The following is a 19,734-nucleotide window of genomic DNA, read 5'->3' as shown; positions in this document are numbered from 1 at the left end:
GAGACCTGTTGATCTTGAGGGAAAGGGGCTGGGGCCAGAGAGTTAACTCAGCGCATTCATTAGAAAGATACTTGGATAAAACGTTGCATTGGCAGATGGATGGATGGTATTTTTTCTATATACAGTGGGGCAAAAAAGTATTTAGTCAGCCACCGATTGTGCAAGTTCCCCCACCTAAAATGATGACAGAGGTCAGTAATTTGCACCAGAGGTACACTTCAACTGTGAGAGACAGAATGTGAAAAAAAAATCCATGAATCCACATGGTAGGATTTGTAAAGAATTTATTTGTAAATCAGGGTGGAAAATAAGTATTTGGTCAATAACAAAAATACAACTCAATACTTTGTAACATAACCTTTGTTGGCAATAACAGAGGTCAAACGTTTACTATAGGTCTTTACCAGGTTTGCACACACAGTAGCTGGTATTTTGGCCCATTCCTCCATGCAGATCTTCTCGAGAGCAGTGATGTTTTGGGGCTGTCGCCGAGCAACACAGACTTTCAACTGCCGCCACAGATTTTCTATGGGGTTGAGGTCTGGAGACTGGCTAGGCCACTCCAGGACTTTCAAATGCTTCTTACGGAGCCACTCCTTTGTTGCCCGGGCGGTGTGTTTTGGATCATTGTCATGTTGGAAGACCCAGCCTCGTTTCATCTTCAAAGTTCTCACTGATGGAAGGTGGTTTTGGCTCAAAATCTCACGATACATGGCCCCATTCATTCTGTCCTTAACACGGATCAGTCGTCCTGTCCCCTTGGCAGAAAAACAGCCCCATAGCATGATGTTTCCACCCCCATGCTTCACAGTAGGTATGGTGTTCTTGGGATGCAACTCAGTATTCTTCTTCCTCCAAACACGACGAGTTGAGTTTATACCAAAAAGTTCTACTTTGGTTTCATCTGACCACATGACATTCTCCCAATCCTCTGCTGTATCATCCATGTGCTCTCTGGCAAACTTCAGACGGGCCTGGACATGCACTGGCTTCAGCAGCGGAACACGTCTGGCACTGCGGGATTTGATTCCCTGCCGTTGTAGTGTGTTACTGATGGTGACCTTTGTTACTTTGGTCCCAGCTCTCTGCAGGTCATTCACCAGGTCCCCCCGTGTGGTTCTGGGATCTTTGCTCACCGTTCTCATGATCATTTTGACCCCACGGGATGAGATCTTGCGTGGAGCCCCAGATCGAGGGAGATTATCAGTGGTCTTGTATGTCTTCCATTTTCTGATGATTGCTCCCACAGTTGATTTTTTCACACCAAGTTGCTTGCCTATTGTAGATTCACTCTTCCCAGTCTGGTGCAGGTCTACAATACTTTTCCTGGTGTCCTTCGAAAGCTCTTTGGTCTTGGCCATGGCGGAGTTTGGAGTCTGACTGTTTGAGGCTGTGGACAGGTGTCTTTTATACAGATGATGAGTTCAAACAGGTGCCATTCATACAGGTAACGAGTGGGGGACAGAAAAGCTTCTTACAGAAGACGTTACAGGTCTGTGAGAGCCAGAGATTTTCCTTGTTTGAGGTGACCAAATACTTATTTTCCACCCTGATTTACAAATAAATTCTTTACAAATCCTACCATGTGAATTCATGGATTTTTTTTTTCACATTCTGTCTCTCACAGTTGAAGTGTACCTCTGGTGCAAATTACTGACCTCTGTCATCATTTTAAGTGGGGGAACTTGCACAATCGGTGGCTGACTAAATACTTTTTTGCCCCACTGTATATTCAAAGCAGATGCACCCATAAAACCTTTAAATACACTTTACTAGCAGCTAAACTTTATGCATTGGAGCGAGGCGTGTTCTTTTCAAACTCCCGAATAGACTATGTGCAATTATTGCCCTCTGTCTCTTTAACAGCAGACAACTCGCAGCATTTCCTTCAACCTTCTCCTTTAATGTTCTGTTTTCCACCACACAATGTTATCTGTGCAGCAGTGTTTACATCTCCGGACAGCAGATAAAAGTGGAGGCTGCAAGACGCAGCCTTTTAAAAGCTTTCCCCGCCTTAGTACTGTTATTTTTAGTCTGTCTAAAGGCTGACTCACTTTTAGGTTTTTCCCATAGCTGATAAAAAAGGGGCTTCCTTCGTGGCAGCCTGTGTGTTGTCTACCTACACTGTATATATGTGTAAGTGGCACATGCATCCTGTAGTGTACTATGGCTTCCTTTTCTCTCTTTGTTTTTTCAGCCCATTTTGTCTGGGCTTCAGCTCTGAGAGAAAAGATCAATCACAACATGCCTGACATGACTTCTAACAATTTAGACAGACACAAAAAGAAGGTTTTGGAAGGAAAGACAGTATTGGATTTTTTTTTGTAATCATTATTATTTTGTTGCAGCAAAGCAGGGAAATCCATTTCCCAATTTGGAGGTGTGCACAAACACCCCTTCTTAAATTGGAAGTAATCTCTCTTCATCATCCCCGCCTCGGTCTCCTACAGTCACAAAACAACTCCCTCCGTCCCCTTCCCTCTACTCCTATTATCCTTTTCATCCACATCCACCTCTATCCATCTCTTCCACAGACTTTTCAAAGCCACAGCATTGATCCATCTAGTTGAATGAAGCAGCAAAGCACTGCTTTACTGTCGCTCTTCATTACATCTGGAGTGCACCGTGCAGAATGTGGATTTTTTATTTTTCCAAGAACCAAATGTGCATTTTTTGTGCAGGCACATTGAATCATTTAGTCTTCTATTGTTATTTTGGTTAAGCTTGAATGGCATTCAAAAAGACTTTACTTAGAGGTAAAACAGAACATAGAAACACCTGAAATGTTGGATCTAAAACTTTAATGCACAGGAAAGCTCAGGGCACATTGTTGGATGGTATAAATAAATCTTTCAGGGAACACTGAACAAAGTTTTACTTGTTAAACTTTATCTGCTAGAACTTCTTTTCATATTCAGCTAAATTGCAGCAGAGACTGTATATGTAAAACACAGACAGGTGCCATCTGCATTATACAGTAAGTCAAAGTATCCTCAGTTCTAATGATGCACGGCTTTAAGCCTTAATTCAGTTTAAATGGTCCCGATGAATCATGATACCATATAGCACTATCGTAGCCTAGCGTTAGCGCTTCATTATCTCTACTTGATCTCTACCTTAAAAGAAAACTTGCCTGCCAACTTTCCAACATAGCATTTTCATATGACTGTAGCACACTGCAAAAATGTGTTATTGGAGTTTAAAAAGGGCATTTACAGGATTTTGTATTGCTTTGTACAGTAGCACTGCTATTAGCATTAGCCATGTTGCTAACCACTGGTAGCTACTTCAAGCTATGTTCCTGGAAAAGTTTTAAAAAAAATCATACGGCTAGCTAGCATAAAAAGCAATAATCATTGAGAGATAAGCAAAGAATATGTTCATGAATACTCCTCTTCAACCTCTTGTTTTGTAGCACTTGCTGATATTCTTTCTGGTAAGTACAAATTCCTTAAGATTTAAAGTGTAGTAAACCAGAACTATCAATCAAATGTTCAGGCGACAACTTTCAAATTCAACAACATAAATTACATTTAGCAGTTGCCAAAAGCTGTACTGCGATTTGTATAAATATGATTACACATGTAAGCGGTGTGATATTGAAGGTACATGTAACCTCTAATCACTGCTATACACTAAGCAAACATACATGTAACTGATGACTCCCTCCTCTCTATTGTGTTTAGCATGTACATCAGTGATGGAAAAAAACGACACATTTACTCAGTGTGGAAACTGTTGGAAGACATAAATATCCAGGAACTGACTGGGTGCACTCTGGTGAATCCAAGCATCATTGCACGCAGGAAGAACAACAAACCCTGCAGGGCCAAGCAGACACAATTCACTGAGATAACACTGAGAATAGATTCAGTTTCACCTGCACTGTGACAAAAAAGCAAAACGGGGAGATATTAGTCAACACAGCCAGAAACAGCAATCTGTAGCAGGCAGGGATTAAGAAGAAGCAGGGCAGCAGTGAGTGTGGCAGGCTCTTCATCACACCTTCAGTTTCTGCACTGACTCCAGAAGACTCCAGATTACTTGATATATTGATTAATGGCAAGTCATTCTGGCAAATCCTTGAAGCAAATGAAACACCAGCCAGACTTCACCACATGATGATGTCAGATTTATAATCACTCATTTTTTTCTGAATCAAGTCTGTCAACTTTGCAGATGAAAGAAGAGATTCTTCCCAAACATCATCCAAAAAACAACATTAGCAGATTTAATAATGAAAGAAGGACAGTGAAATAAAAAAAGTAGGACTTTATTATAAAGCCAGTATGGATCTGCCAAATACCGCAAGTCCACAGAAAGCTGAGTCAACTCACATATCAACTGCTAAACATGCTGTACTTTGAGAAAACTCAAAAACTAAAAATTCTGACTGAAGGTTAATTATAGTTTATTACAACTGAAGTGTTAGTATTAGTATATAGTGTACTACCAGGTGCAATCCAAGCTGCAAACTTCGAGCCAAGATACATGGTAAGTTCCTCAAACAGCCATTTGAGGACAGCTCCCAAAGTGCGTCCAATCCAAGAGACACGTGTGTTCAAATACCCACCTTCACAGAAGAAATAAATGTTTACAATCTAGTACAGAAAAAAAGCTTTGGATCTCTATGGATAGTTATACTGGCCAGACTTATAGTTAGTAACGTGGTTACTTTGATGGCAGCTAATAGCCGTCTCCTACGACTTATCTCTGCCAGTCTCTGAATTAAACCTTTAAACCCTGTTTGGGCTGTTAGTGCAGCAGTGTCACCTGGAGCATTTTATTCAAATCTGAAAAATAATATGATGTTCTGTGTATTATAGTCCATCCAGTGTATTTTTAGTTGGTTACTTATTAGCACACATATGTTTCTTTCCATTGGACACATATAGTTTATATATATTGCTTCATAACCAAGCTTGCTAGCATTAGCTGATAACTTAGTACTCCAAGCACTGGTCCAAATATAGTTACTTTATGCTGGGTACATCTTTTCTATACACTCAATAGTTAGAGATCAATACAAAAGGAAAATGACAGAAATCTCCTCTCCAACCTCTTTAAATGGCATTAAATCTGCAACATTTTTATTAAACTTATTGCCTACTTCATACTATAAAACAACTAAAAAGATGCTGATGTGAACTTTTTAGTATGTTTTTTGCTATGCTCAGTGAAAGTTTCATAAAAAGGACTCCAAACTACTAACACCTGTATTTAGAACAAATAATGCAAGAACACCCAGAAATCCAGGGGAAATCTTAACAGATTTGTCACCATAGCTGGAGCGTACTTCTGACCAATCACACTGTTCCACTTCTGCAACATAAAAGCTCCCATACACCTGGCTCTGTCCATTTCCTCATGTTTTACAACATAGTTAAAGTAAACCACCTCAGTAGCTCTGCAGGCCTGGCCCGACCCAACCAACCTATCAGCACAAATGAAAAGTTAATGAGCGTTGCCATGGTGACAGTCACACCAGGTGAACAAGCGATGACCTTCTCCACATCCAGGTTAATGATTAAGAAGAATGACATCTCAGCATAGTCACTAGTTGGAATCCCAGGAGGGAAAATCTGACTCACAAAGAGCCTTTACAACAAAAACTCACTGTGACCAGCACAAGATGCATGAACATAAATGATAGATTAATAAGATGATAGAAGCTGATTGGTCTACCAATAACATTTATGACAACATAGTAATTATTTGAACTGTTTAATTACCTAAAAAGCAGCTGCATTATTTTTGGCTTGGGCCTTTGATCGGACAAAATAGGAACAATGGATACCTGAGTTTTTCTGATTAAAAAAAATGTTTTTGTTTATTTGGTTTTGTGTTATTGATTACCAAGTTTCTCAGGGATCATTAATCTATGATACAAGTTCAAAATTGAAGTAAATGGCCCACATTTTATATCCAGTAGAAATGATACAATATTTTAACAGGATGATGTCCCATTCCATCAAAAGAAATCGAAGACTCATTCTATATCTTGTTCAACCGATCTCTACTTCAAAGCCAAAACACAAAATAGATAAAAGTGAAACCCAAAAAGTGGCGATCCAAGCGGTATGTCTGGGCACGGTTCCCACACAAGAGCTTCCACTTCATCACTGAGCACAGATGATTCCAGCTAAGGGGGCATAAGAGAAACTATTAGCAGTGATGGATGATGTTTGGTAGAATACTGTGGTAGGATTGCAGCATCTTGCTGCTGCCTCTGCAAGGCAAAAATATTTCACTTAACTTATTCAGTCTCTGAACTTTAAAAACTAGAATTTTTTTAAGTTTCTAGTGTGTGAGACCGAGGTGTATGCAAAGAAAGTAAAGATTTGGGTTATTTTGATGGAGAAAAAAAACGTGGCATCGTCTTTGAATATCTGATACTTTAAATAATAAGCAAGTATGTCCAGCCAGGTGTTTGAAGACAAGCACAAATGTCATTTGACTCACTTGTATTCATTAAAAACACAATCGGAAAAGGCAGAATGAGCTAACTGCTTCATTACATTATTACACACTGTAAAGGTGGTAATAATTAGTGTAAACATTAACTATGCAGCTTAGTATTTGATATTTACTGTTGGAGTTTAGCTTTGCCTTTCTCAGGCCAAGCTAAATATTACTCAGGTTTAGGATTACAAGCTAAACTGCCCAAAATGAATGAATAACATGAAGGGCAATAAGAACATTACTGTAGTTTTCATTGCTTGCCACATGAAAGAGTCTGCTAAAGATCGTGCTTAAGCAGCTTGTTGGCATTATGTTGAGGTTTTGGTTCAAAAGTTCAGAGAATAATAACTGAAACCAAACCTTCATTTTCAAGGCAAGCGCTTCTCACCACCCACACTTTTTTCCATCGAACTCCTTCAGTGGCAAAAATCTTTCCTAATCTACTCTTTGTCTGACCTTTTCCAACCATGGAAACCTGTCTTTATAAAAGCTATCTGTGTATTTCAAGACTTCTCACACACACACACACACACACACATTAAAGAAAAAACACACACACATGTGAGAAAAAGCGAGAGATTGCCCGTGCCTTTAAACAAACTGATCATCTTCCTCTGAGCAAAAGAGATTACAACATGATAAACTGCCTTAAAATTTTTAACAAGATCATTGTAAAGTCATTGCTGACTACTCATGAATTTACTCCATCAATCCTTAAATGTTACATGAAATATTACAGCTGTAATGCAGCAACACAGGAGATGAGAGATACCGGGAAAGTATTGGGTCTTGATATCCCCTCTGCACCCTGGTGCTACCGGTCCCTGAAGGCATATTACAGAAACTTTTTAAATATCCAAAGAATATTATGTGCACAAGGTCAGTGTAAAGTCACTTTTGATTAGAAATTAAAATATACAGGTCCCATAAGGGATAATGAAACCCACTCCACTTTCAGGGTAATATAATCCATGTTTACAGTTTCAAGTTCTTTTATGAGGCGGGTTAAAAAAAAAGAGAACGTTATTAACTGAAATCCAGGAAACACTGTCTCTGTTTATAGATGCGACTCACTTTCTATACTTCCATTTTTGGACTTTTCACTTCAATCCTACATTTATCTGACAGATGGAGTATAGATTCAACATGAAACAAGTTAATGCTGCTTTCAAGTAACACCCCAAATTGTCATATAGCAGCGGTATACTCAGAAGTCATTCTTAACAAACACACATGTTCTCGAATGTAATATATTTGCTAAAACGTAGAGTCTGATTAGTGAGATCCCAGAATCTAAGATATCCCAATAAATTTAGGAGAAAGTAACCAATGAAATAGGTCGCGGCAGATGGCCCCGCCCCTCCCTGAGCCTGGTTCTGCCGGAGATTTCTTCCTGTTAAAGGGAGTTTTTCCTTCCCACTGTTGCCAAAGTGCTTGCTCATAGGGGATCATATGATTGTTTGGTTTTTTCTCTGTATGTATTATCATAGGGTCTACCTTACAATATAAAGCGCTTTGAGGCGACTGTTGTTGTGATTTGGAGCTATATAAATAAAATTGAATTGAAGGAAACAAAATGTAAAACAAATGATTAACTAAACGATCATTTTTTTTATATTTAATTGCCTTGTAGTATGATGGCCAGGCCCTAAGTAAGATAAATTCAGTTGTGCAATAACTGTCCGGGTACATAAGGAAAAATAAATCAATTCTGATACACAATATTATGTTCAGTTTCCCTTAAACAGTATTGCGATGGAAGCAGTTTAAGAGTAGACGGTTATTGTTGCCAGAGTGTGCCAGAAGCAAAGAAAAAGAAACTTACTTTCACTTTGTCTCCCTTGAGGTTTAATACATGTAACAAATGTCTTTTTTTTTTATTAAATTATACAGAAAACTAGATTTACTTGATATTTCGATGCAAAATATTAACAAAACAAAAGAGTAGATCTACTTATTGAGTACTAAAACTCATACAGAAACAGAAGCCTGTGCGGTGAACATAACCGAGCATTCATAAACTCCAGGCATTTCTCTGAGGACATGGTGGAGACCAAAGCCAGAGCTATAAGACAGTGACCAATGGGAGCAAAGCACTCAGGGATGCAAAAAACATAACTCCAGTGAAAAATATTGCAGCTCAACAACTCTGGATATCAAACTAGGTACATGTTTATGAGCATATTCCCAATATCAAAACCAGTCGTGAAAAAAACAAACAGCAAGTTGAAATCTTACATGTTTAATTTGCTTCCAGCTCCTGGAAATTGCTCTGCGCTGTGTGGCAACTGCAACTTTACACAAACAAGCCCAGGAATCATATTTCTCCAAGACAGTGACGGAAAAAGACTGAAACAAAGGGAGACCCATAGCATGCACCCAACTTCCTACTAACAATGCGATGGACCTTAATTTACAGATGATAATTATGACCACTAGCAAGAACCACCAGCTGACACTGATGACGCAAAGCGATGATTATTTCTTGTTTGCCCCATTTGGAACATTGCTACACCTGTCGGCTTGTTAATGCCACCGACTGCTCACTGATCAGTCAAATAGCGCAAAACCAGACGCAGGACATAAATCACGCCACCTACATTCTTGTGATGCAAATAAAACAGCATCCAGCTTCACAGTGCCGCTGGTGTTCAATGACTCTAAATGGTCCCTTTAAGTTGGAGACCTGTCAAGTAGCAAAATAATGTAAAGGTACAGTACAGCATTTTAAGGAAGAAATGTCAAAACAGCACCACAGGTCCCTACAAACGTGACAGCAGTAATAACAGGTGCTGCTAATATGAGTAAAACCCTCTCGTCTGATGTATTTCAGATTTGTTTATTCCTGCTCCTTCAAAAACATGAACGCTGAAATGGAGACTTTGTCTCTGCTGCTCGTCTCCACAGCTCCACGTGTCCTGTGGTTGCCATACTCTCTGTATGCTGGTTATGTAATCACAGGGAAAGAGGAGAAGGAGGAAGAGGAGGAGGGTCTTGGATACATAGATACACACACCTCCCTCTCAGCACCAGCTTCTTCCTGCTGTTCGTCCCGTACTCACCATCGTATACAGCAAATCTCTGTATCAGTCATGCTTGCAGGCTCCAGGTCTCAAGTCATTGGGGGAATATGAGCTATTTGACTCTATTTATAGACTCTACAGTGCAAGCGAGTGCGTGCACTCTTCTCCAGACACACGCACATGTTTAAATTTCCGATCAATAGCTGCCTCTGTCAGGAGCGCAGAGCTGGAAATTTGAGAGTGCATGTACGATCCCATTTTTCATTGCTTTGCAGTGATGTTATCACTGATGGCTGCTTTTGTTTACAAGCGGGTGTAAACAACCCAGAAGGGCCGTGTGTACGATCCCTCTTTCTAATTTCTACATTTTGAGTGTTGAATCATTAGCTTCAGTCTTTTTTAAAAATAAATATATTCTTAAAACAATATTTTAATAAGATCTGGTATTTTCTCTACATTAATTTAAATATTTAATTTGTGGCTGTTATAGTTTTTATTTTAGGTATTTTATGTATGATGCCCGAGACCAATTTTTAATATTTGAGGTTCTTTTTTGGGTTTTTTTACATTTCTTTCCTTTTTAAAAATGTAAATATATGTGCTAACCACGATTAACTAGCATATTTTGCAGGAGTTTCTGGTTTGTGCATTCTTCAGATTATTCAATAGTTCCATTGCTGTCACAAAGACTTCAGGACTGGCAGATTTAGGCCTGTTTTCACAGTGTAAAAAAGCTCATTTAGCTGTGTACGCTTCACTGTGTCATGGTGTGTTGCTCTAGCAGATTTCCTGTGATGTTCCTGGGAGCTCTGGCACACTGACAGCGGATTATTGCGCTGGAAATGAATCGCAGGATCGCCGTGTTTGTTTTTCCTGCGCTCAGGTGAAGCTGCGGTGAATCAGCCTGCCGGTTCGTGGCAGTTCGCTGATACAATATTTACACAGACCACAACAGAAACAGTCTGCCCCCCAGGTCTCTCTCCAAAATGGCTCTGAGGATAACTCCACAGGGCGCGGACGGAGCTCCGCTCTGTTCATCACGGAGAAAATAATCACCCGTTAATTTACTCACCGAATCGCCTGTCAGCAGAAGCGGGGAAGGAGCTCAGGGAGGCGAGGAGGAGGAGATGGTGGAGGAAAGAGAAATGCAAAGGATCCATGTCTCGTCTGGGTTATTCTCTCAAGTGTTAAAAGGACATTTTTGGTTTGGTTCTTCTTCTTTCCCAGTCAGAGCGGCCCCTTCGCAGCCGGAGGAGCGGAGGAGACGGTGGATGGATGTTGGAGGAGAGGAGAGAGGATGCTGGGCGTTTCTGCTGCTGGAGGCTCGAGCTCTCGCAGCATCAAAACACAAGCACTCACACACTGTACTTCCGATAGACATTTTCCAAAATAAAAGCTCAAATTAAAATAATAATTATTAAAACTTTAGAAACACACACAGGGCGGATCTACTGCGGTGGCATGGGGTGCCACCTTAATTTGCATAGTGTTCTTTTTAAAAAATAAGCTTTCATTAATACTTTAAAAGTAAGACTGAACCGACAGTGCAGTTTAATGACATTTTGTGTAAATTTAAGTATGTAATCAAATTGTTACATACTTAAAGTTACACAAAATGTCAGTAAACTGCACATATGTTTTTGTGAATGAAATGTTTAATTATGCTAGGGTTTAAGCCAATAAAAATTACAGGCAATGTTTCATGAAACGTGTATACTTACTGCATTTGATGCATTTTAACCATATATAGATTATATTACAGAATGTAACACCTGCATATGTGTAAAGAAGTGCCTTTTATTTTGCCACCCCGCCTGATTTACATGCCACACACACACACACACACACACACACACACACACACACACACACACACACACACACACACACACACAAACTACATGGAGATAGATAGATGGTCATCGCGCACATTTATCTCACCTTTTGCTTATATACAAATGCAGATGCAAACATAAACACTCTAACAGCTGTCTATATGCACATCGACCCTAGTGGAGGCATAGTAGACTGTCTGGAGTATTTAGGAAAAACATTTAAATTGATCAAAATACTTTTTTATATATATATTTTTGATGATTTTGCTTTATATGTATACGCATAGACGTATTTAACCGTCACTGCAAGGTTCAAATTTTACGTCACAACCGTCTTTAAAGCTTTTATTTTGAAGGTTACATCGCTCTATATCCAGATTCAGTTTTTTTCTGACTTGATGATTTAACAAGGAACTCTGATTCAGCACTACCGCTGCCTTCAGGTGCTGTCGGAGATAATCCCGTTTTTGAGTAGAAGGCAGATGGGAAAAGGGACGTTATTTATATCTACCTACCGAGAAACGTCAGACTTGAAGAACCGGGGATAGACATGGGGGGGAAATGAGCCAAAGAACCTGAAATGTGTGATGTTGGGTGCACAAGAGAAACATTTTGGATGAGCATCTATGACTCCTCTTGATAAATTAACATTCTATTTAGGTCATGGAGTCATTTCCAAAAGAATTAGCAAGCCTCAGTCAATCTCAATCTATAATTTTCATTTCAGATGTGAAAGGAATTTGCCAAGTGAAGGGAACATGATTAAAATACTGCAAAAGTGTTTAATTTGCTTTTAAACTACACTTTTCTACATTGTTTTGAGAAGTGAAGTGCACCTTAGTTCAACGCAGTTTATTCACATAATGCCAACCCACACAATAATCACCTCAAGATGCTTTATACTGCAAAGGAAATACTCTTACATTACTACAGAGAAAACCCCAGCAATCACTCATTGTTCAAACCTACTGTTTGTCAGGAACAGCCAGTTTGAAGAAAGTTGGCATAAAAGCAGAGGAGCTAAAACAGCTTGCGTCAGACAGACAATGAAGAGGATGAGGGACTTTAAGCAGCGAAAAAAGCGACTCTACAAGGGCTCAGGAATAAATAAAATGGGCTAGAAATGATCCTGGTAGATCTCTTTTAAAGAACTATTGAATCTTCATCAACCATTTCTGTTTTATGTCACTCCATGGGAAGATTGGAGTGACTGGTTTTAACCAGTCAGAACTATCTGAAGAGATTAAAAGCTTCTCCTTTGCCACCTTGCTGCTCAGGTCATTTATGACAAACTTGATGAAATTAATTGTACTGTGTGTGTGTGTGTGTGTGTGTGTGTGTGTGTGTGTGTGTGTGTGTGTGTGTGTGTGTGTGTGTGTGTGTCAGCATATCTAGGAGCAATCAAAGTGGGTCAGAGTGCGATTCACACAGGTTTTTCCATCTAGAAGAGCAAATCAGTGCTTGCAGAGGCCTTATCAGTCTGTAGGTAAATACTGAAGCATCTCTGACGTTTACACTCAGGACAGGAACAAAATGGAGACACAAGCACACACAAATCACTGACTGATTCTGTCAAACTCTTTGACCTCCTACTTTGTGGTGTGTTCAGGGTCACATAGAGAAACGTATACAATCAGGATAGCTGTGTTAGTGCTGGAAAGGCTGGAAAATGCAGCACTTGTAAGTGCAGCATCTTTGAGCAGAAAGTAAATAATGTGATATCTTACCAGCCTAAATCCATTTTTGGATGATTAAACAAACAAATCATGCAATCCCTTCATTTTTCATTTTAATGACAGCAAAAACTTTCACACAGTCTGAACACATATTGCATAATTTTATTTTCTCCTTATAAAGAACAAATTCAGACAATCTTCTGCAGAACCTGAAAACCTTATAAAACTGAAAACCACAGAGAAGACGCCTATTTCAGCTTGTTGCTAACATGGATAATTGGGGCACCTTTCACTTAAAACATAATTTCCTCTCACACTGTAATTTTCATATTAAGACCTACTGAAAACAAACAACATAACACAGCCCATGCGCTTGCAAGAGCCTCATGGGACACAAAGACTATCACTGATAAATGCCATGTCGTAAGCAGCACTGATGGGTATGGTGTTTTTATGACACAGGCCCCATGACTTCACAGTGGGTTACACGGCAAATCTAAGAGCTTTGGATGATTCATTTTATAAACAGATGAAACAGAGCAAATTTTATCGTTTCTGTTTGTTCCCTGTAAAATAACAGGATGACATTTTTCTGTCCATTAAAAGGATTTTTTTAAAGGTGAAATTCACTCTTTTTTGTCATATGTAGAGTAACAAATGTAAGCTAAAGCAGCCTTTTTACACTCTGAGTTACACTGAACAGATATCGAAGTAGTGGATTATTATTTACATCTTGCACATGTTTAAGGAAAACATGGCTACAGATCTATTTCTGACCTCTGACAAACATTTAAGAATAAACCACAAGAACCTGTTTAAAATGTAAAATGAGTTACAAGACAAATAAAGCAAAACAGCATTCTCTAGTGTTTACTGAGAGCAATGCAGTGCAGGAGATTGGCACTTTATGTTGGGTATGTGAAACTTTACTAAGTGAGCTTTACTATCCTGTATTACACTGTAGGAATTTACTCTATTGGTGACAGTTGATCTAAAATCCACAGTACACGTCAAACCTGAACCAAACTTTTGTCATTTTTGTGTCACAGTAACAGCTTGGTAATGACACAGTTCAATGTTACATGACAACAGTTATCAAACACACAGCAGGCTTCTGTGGTCAAAAGCATTTTAAATTACTCCCTACTGTAACTATGCTCTTCACCTCAAAACCTCATATCCATCCATCCGCTTTGGGGTCATGGGGGGCTGGAGCCTATCCCAGCTGTCTTGGGTGAGAGGCAGGGTACACCCTGGAAAGGTCACAAGGCTAACACATAGACACAGACAACAATTCACTCTCCCATTCATACCTATGGGCAATTTAGTGTTTCCAATTAACCTACTCTCACTAACTGCATGTCTTTGGACTGTGGGAGGAAGCCAGAATACCTGGAGAAAACCAACACAAACACAGGAAGAACTTGCAAACTAAAGACCCTGGGCTGATGGTGGAATTGAACTCAGGACCTTCTTGCTGTGAGGTAACAGTGCAAAACCCTTTACCTCAGCGCTAACTTCTGTTAGACAAGTATCTACGGCAAGAAGAGCTGCAGTATTAAGACAGTTATACATTCAAACAATTGGTCTGTGCAGAACTGGCAAGTCGACAAATACTACACAGGCACATTTAAGATGGCACTGAAGATTCTTCTGTAATTGTGGGCTGTGAAATTGTGATTTTAAAAATAACCCGATACCAGATTTACTGGGTCAATTCTGGCCCCTGGGCCTCATGTTTGACATCCCTGACCTAGAGGACCCATCAGTACTGTGAGCACAAGGCAAATGGGTGAGCAATAAACCATTTGTACCTGATGTAGAGTTCAAGATTATTCATGTTAAAAAAGGTAGATCTGTTGGTTAATGTTGTATTTCTTCTAGCCAGATTTTGTTTATTTACAAGGCCTCATCTTTACCCATATTGAATCCCTACAGGTAATGAAAGTTTAAGTTATGCCAAAGGTCTCTATTCAAGCAAATGACCTCACCCCTGGATAATGATAAAAAGTGTCCTTTGTTTTAACCCTTGTTTTATATTTCCTAAATACACCATTATTTTAACTGTTGTCTGTTATCTGTTGTTATTGTCCTTAGCTGTTAATGTTAATTGCATTGCACTTGCAATTTTTAGGTAATTTTTGCCTATAAAAATTAAAATCGCTAACACGTCCTGAATACTCCATTTGATATCTTATTAAAGGCAGATTCTATAATACATATAATATGTAATAATTTCCATCAATAGATTAGATACAAAGATGACTATTGTTTATTTTCTCATAATAAATTATTGTAAGGTTTACACAGAAATTCCTTAAAAGCTGCACACCCACTAGAGAAACACATCTATAGTCTTAAAAATGACAACAAAAAACACAGTCCTGTACAGCTTCATGCTGCTATAAGCCAGCCAAAGCTCTTTATTAATTTTAAAAGACATTTAGGAGACATTCAGGAACAAGGAAGCTGTTTTAGCAATTTGTTGCTTCTTTCCAAACATGTAAATATCTCTGGGTCATGTACATTTTAAGGCACGAGATAAATTAAGAAGACACAGAAGTGAAATCGCTTTTCAGCCCATATGGAATAGAAGAGAAAAAGAAAATTCCCATTCTCTCTAACAGCAAATGTAACACAAGTCTCAAAATACTAACATGTCATATACTATAGTTTACTTGTGAATTTTTCCCCTTGCATACAGAATATTTATAATTATGTTGCATGACACACACAAAAAAAGGAAAAGAAAAAAGTAAGGGTCATTTTCACCGGACAAACACAATACATGTAAAACCAGCATTTAGTTATGTTATGTTACTTCCATATGGGAGAAGACAAACTTGACCCCAGAGGCACAGGTTTCAAATCTGATGCTTTACAGACAAGACGGGAAACATAAATAAAAAAAACATCAAGACATTAAAATGCAGTTAACATATATAAATGTAAAATACTTTGTCAATGCTTGATGTGAGCACAAGGCAAATATCCAGAAGTTATATTGTGAGAATCCAAGGTCAAACTACCCCAACTTTTATCAACAGAAAATCTGCTGTTCTTTGGCTGCGTCGGGTCACATACACAAAAGCTATGGTTGTTTTGCATTTCTTTCTGATATAAATCCCTTCGGATTGTGTGCTGTAAAGTCAAAACTGTATTTAAAAAGATATAGAAAAAAAACCACGGAAGATCATTTTCAACTCGTGTCTGTGCACCTTCCTTCAGATGGCATTCGGAGTTAAGACTTAAGTGGATTCATAAACAAACTGAACAGCTGATGCTAGTGGAAATATGAATGCTACCGCAACAACAACAAAACCTGCTCTGAGTGTTACGAATAAATTTTTAAAAGAAACATTTGTTTCACTGAAGAAAATCATGTTGCCAAATATTTTTAAAGCCACTATGTGTAGATGCCTTCCAATATGTAATCCCTGTGAAATCGGGTGACATAAATGAACACTAGCCAAAACATTTGTTGCAAAGAACTAGCATTAACAGAATTTCAGTTAAAGAAGAGCATCAGTGAAGTGAGAATGATGAATTACTTTATTATATCAATGCAGGAAAAACAAGACTTTTACTGCTTTTTATCAACACATATAACAGGAAGTCAACAGGGGACAATAATAAATTAATAAGAAAAAAAAAAAAATCCTGGGGCTACCACTGGCTTCTTCTCAAACCAGACAATTATATAATTTAAGGTTTCCTCATAAAGAATTTTTGGATTTTTCACTATAATGTTAAGCTTCTACCATAAAATGTAAATAAAAGTTTAAAAACAAAAAAACCCAAAATTGATTGTCATTATGTCTTTTTCCATACGACCAATGGAGACTGTCCGTGGACAATTTACACTTCTACACATAGTGGCTTTACGTACATGGAGGATGAGTGGGTGATCCTTAAAACACTTCTGTTAAAATACAGTTTTATGATAGAATAGTAACACATTTTGAGAAAAATAAAAAACCCTGTAAAACTTAAAACCAGCAACTGTCGAGATGAGTTAGCTTAGTTTAGCTTAGTCTTCTGATGAGCCTCCCTCTGCAACCAAAACATCTTAAACTTTCAAAACACGGCTTGTTAATTAGTTTTACCGATGTTCAGCTATCACTAATAAAAAAAAGGGGTTCCTCTATGTGGTCTTTAGTCCCATCACACAACTTTGCTGTAAATAATTATTTTAGCCAGCTGTTAGTTTATTAATAAGGTTACTGATTTCAAAACACCAAATTATCTGTAAGGAAAGATAACGTATATAACACAGCACCTTATGGTACAATAAAAGATCATTTTGAGGTCATTTGGACCATTTCCATTCCCAGAGTGTCGAATAATGCCAGACCACCGATGTCTCGGGTATGCATTGAGATGTTTGGCATCTGTGCACTGACTCAACAGCCATGGCCAATAGTGAGAGTGAAATAGGTCTCACTCTACACTTTTTACAAATAGTTACTTGGTTTTGTTCAGCATTTTTTTTGTCCAGGTTTAATGGGCAAACCTGTAGTTGTGGTGACTAAACGTAACCCAAACAGTGAGGAAAGAAATCCCCCCAAAAGGACACACAAACTTTATTGTTAAAGTAAGCTAAGCTAGGCTAAGCTACGATAAGCTAAACTAGGCTAAGCTAAGCTAAGCTAAACATCTTCTTGCAGAGACCTGTGAGTAAAACATTTTCATCAAAATGTTAAACTATTCCATGAACTTTCAACACTATTTTTTTTACCACCTCTTATGGTTTAAAAAAATTGTACTTGTCTATAGATGAGTTTTGGCGATGTTTGCACTGAGTAAATATGATAATCAACAGATTTTAAAAAACAAACAAACAAAGAAAAAAAAAAGTGCAATATTCATATTCAGTTTTTACAAAACAAACAGGTAACACTTAATAATGGCCTTATTTCAATGTAAACCCAGAAACATGCCACCAAATAAAACAACACACGTGTGTGCATATCATTATTTTTGCTTGGGTTTTGCACACACACACACACACACACACACACACACACACACACACACACACACACACACACACACACACACACACACACACACACACACACACACACACACACACACACACGTTATTACGGTGAAATAAAGCCAGTGTATTGCTGTGTTACCCAAAACCCCAACTGTGCTAAATAATAAAAATACTCCACTCTTTGGTGCGACTCTGTCCAGAATGTTTTTGCATTTAAAAAATAAAAATTAAATCAAATGAAATAAAATTATAAACAATCATTTGGCCAAGTAAGACACCACGACTCCTTCTCACTTCTACAATACACCCCTGTACTCTGATTTGTCCAGCATCACTGTACATTATTTACACACTTGTACACTATCATTCTTTGTGGAAAGACAACAAAAAAACAGTCACTTCTCTAAATATAGAATATAGGTTTCCATAGCACTACACAACGTAGTATAGTTCTCTACATGTATATACTCCCTTTAGCCAATCACTCACTTCTTAAAGGGAAGGTTTGCCTTGCGACTGATGTGATTAAATGAGTGTCAAAAGCTGCTTTTCTTAATCAGTTTGTTTCTTACAGTTAGAAATAATGAAAATTATTAGAAAACACATCGTACTGTAGAGATGGAAGTGAAGTGAATATAAAGTGGAAGTGTGGTGATATGATGACGATACTAATGATGGCGACTTAAAGTTGGTTGGACTTGGCCAGGCCATCTGAGCTCAGCTCATACCTGCAGGAGGGAAAAAGTAGTTTAGAGTTTGCTTCATAATCCATGAAATCTAGCTTTTTGCAACCTTTAACGTCACATCGCTTTCATTTATCTCCACTACAGGCACATTTGCCCTTTCTCCAACTGTTGTCCTTATACCAGTGATTTATAAACTACTGATGGATGTTTACTGTCATACAGCTTATTGAATGTTTGGCCTCAGGTCTGTGCCTTTTTTACAAAATCAATCTCACAATATTTAAGCAGAAAATTGACTAATCTTCTTTCACTTGAGAACTAAGTCTTCGCTAACTAGTGATGGATGAGCAACAGTGGCCATTTTATCCAGTAAATAAGCCTAGAGACATGCATTTGTAATCCACAGACTTTAGACCAGGGGTGTCGAACTCCAGGCCTCGAGGGCCGGTGTCCTGCAGGTTTTAGATATCACCTTGGGTCAACACACCTGAATCAAATGATTAGTTCATTACCAGGTTTCTGGAGAACTTCAAGACATGTTGAGGAGGTAATTTATCCATTTAAATCAGCTGTGTTGGATCAAGGAAACATCTAAAACCTGTAGGACACCGGCCCTCGAGGCCTGGAGTTCGACACCTGTGCTTTAGACGATAGCCCACTGGCAAAGCCAATAGCCTCTAAACAGTCTGCACAAAAATGACTGGCCAATACAACTTAAATAAATAAATAGTACAGAAAGGCCTTTTTTATATATTCACGTGAGATGTGTTTCTAGGTAAGGCTAGCTCTAATCCAAGCTATTGATGCATTCACGATATTAATTTCAAAAAATATAATGTAAAAAATAACTTCATGATAATCTACTCAATCAAAAAAAATATATACAAGCAAACTTACATTTGAACTCATTATTCTCCAAGCCATGCTATGAACTCAATATGACATAATAAAGTAAACTGTATTTGTTTTAAATAGATTTGAAGCGAGATGAACGACTAACCATTGTGTCCAACCCTTGGTGATCTGATCATGAGTCAATTCCACCATAAC

General features: G+C 38.4%; 2 protein-coding genes across 5 annotated transcripts in view; both read right to left on the bottom strand.

The window, feature by feature from the left end:
- Positions 1–10,828, bottom strand: part of LOC101482762 (receptor-type tyrosine-protein phosphatase N2) — a 232,001-nt gene extending 221,173 nt beyond the window's left edge. Inside the window, exon 1 of the mRNA XM_014410209.3 lies at positions 10,558–10,828. Within this exon, the coding sequence (XP_014265695.2) occupies positions 10,558–10,645 (88 nt within the window). The 5' untranslated portion in view covers positions 10,646–10,828. The remainder of the gene's footprint in view (positions 1–10,557) is intronic.
- A 4,550-nt stretch (positions 10,829–15,378) lies between these two features.
- The window catches only part of esyt2a (extended synaptotagmin-like protein 2a), a 52,167-nt gene continuing 47,811 nt past the window's right edge, over positions 15,379–19,734 (bottom strand). For all 4 annotated transcript variants that reach the window (XM_004565509.6, XM_004565510.6, XM_004565511.6 and 1 more), the window contains 2 exons: positions 19,685–19,734; positions 15,379–18,726 (listed from right to left, as the gene is read on the bottom strand). In XM_004565509.6, coding sequence (XP_004565566.3) covers positions 18,681–18,726; positions 19,685–19,734 — 96 coding nt within the window. In that variant the 3' untranslated portion in view covers positions 15,379–18,680. The remainder of the gene's footprint in view (positions 18,727–19,684) is intronic.

This window comes from Maylandia zebra, linkage group LG18 (genome assembly GCF_041146795.1).
Source record: "Maylandia zebra isolate NMK-2024a linkage group LG18, Mzebra_GT3a, whole genome shotgun sequence".
In the NCBI taxonomy this organism is placed as follows: Eukaryota; Metazoa; Chordata; class Actinopteri; order Cichliformes; family Cichlidae; genus Maylandia; species Maylandia zebra.
The sequence above is the reverse complement of the archived record's forward strand: the minus strand, read 5'-3'. Positions and strand labels throughout refer to the sequence as shown.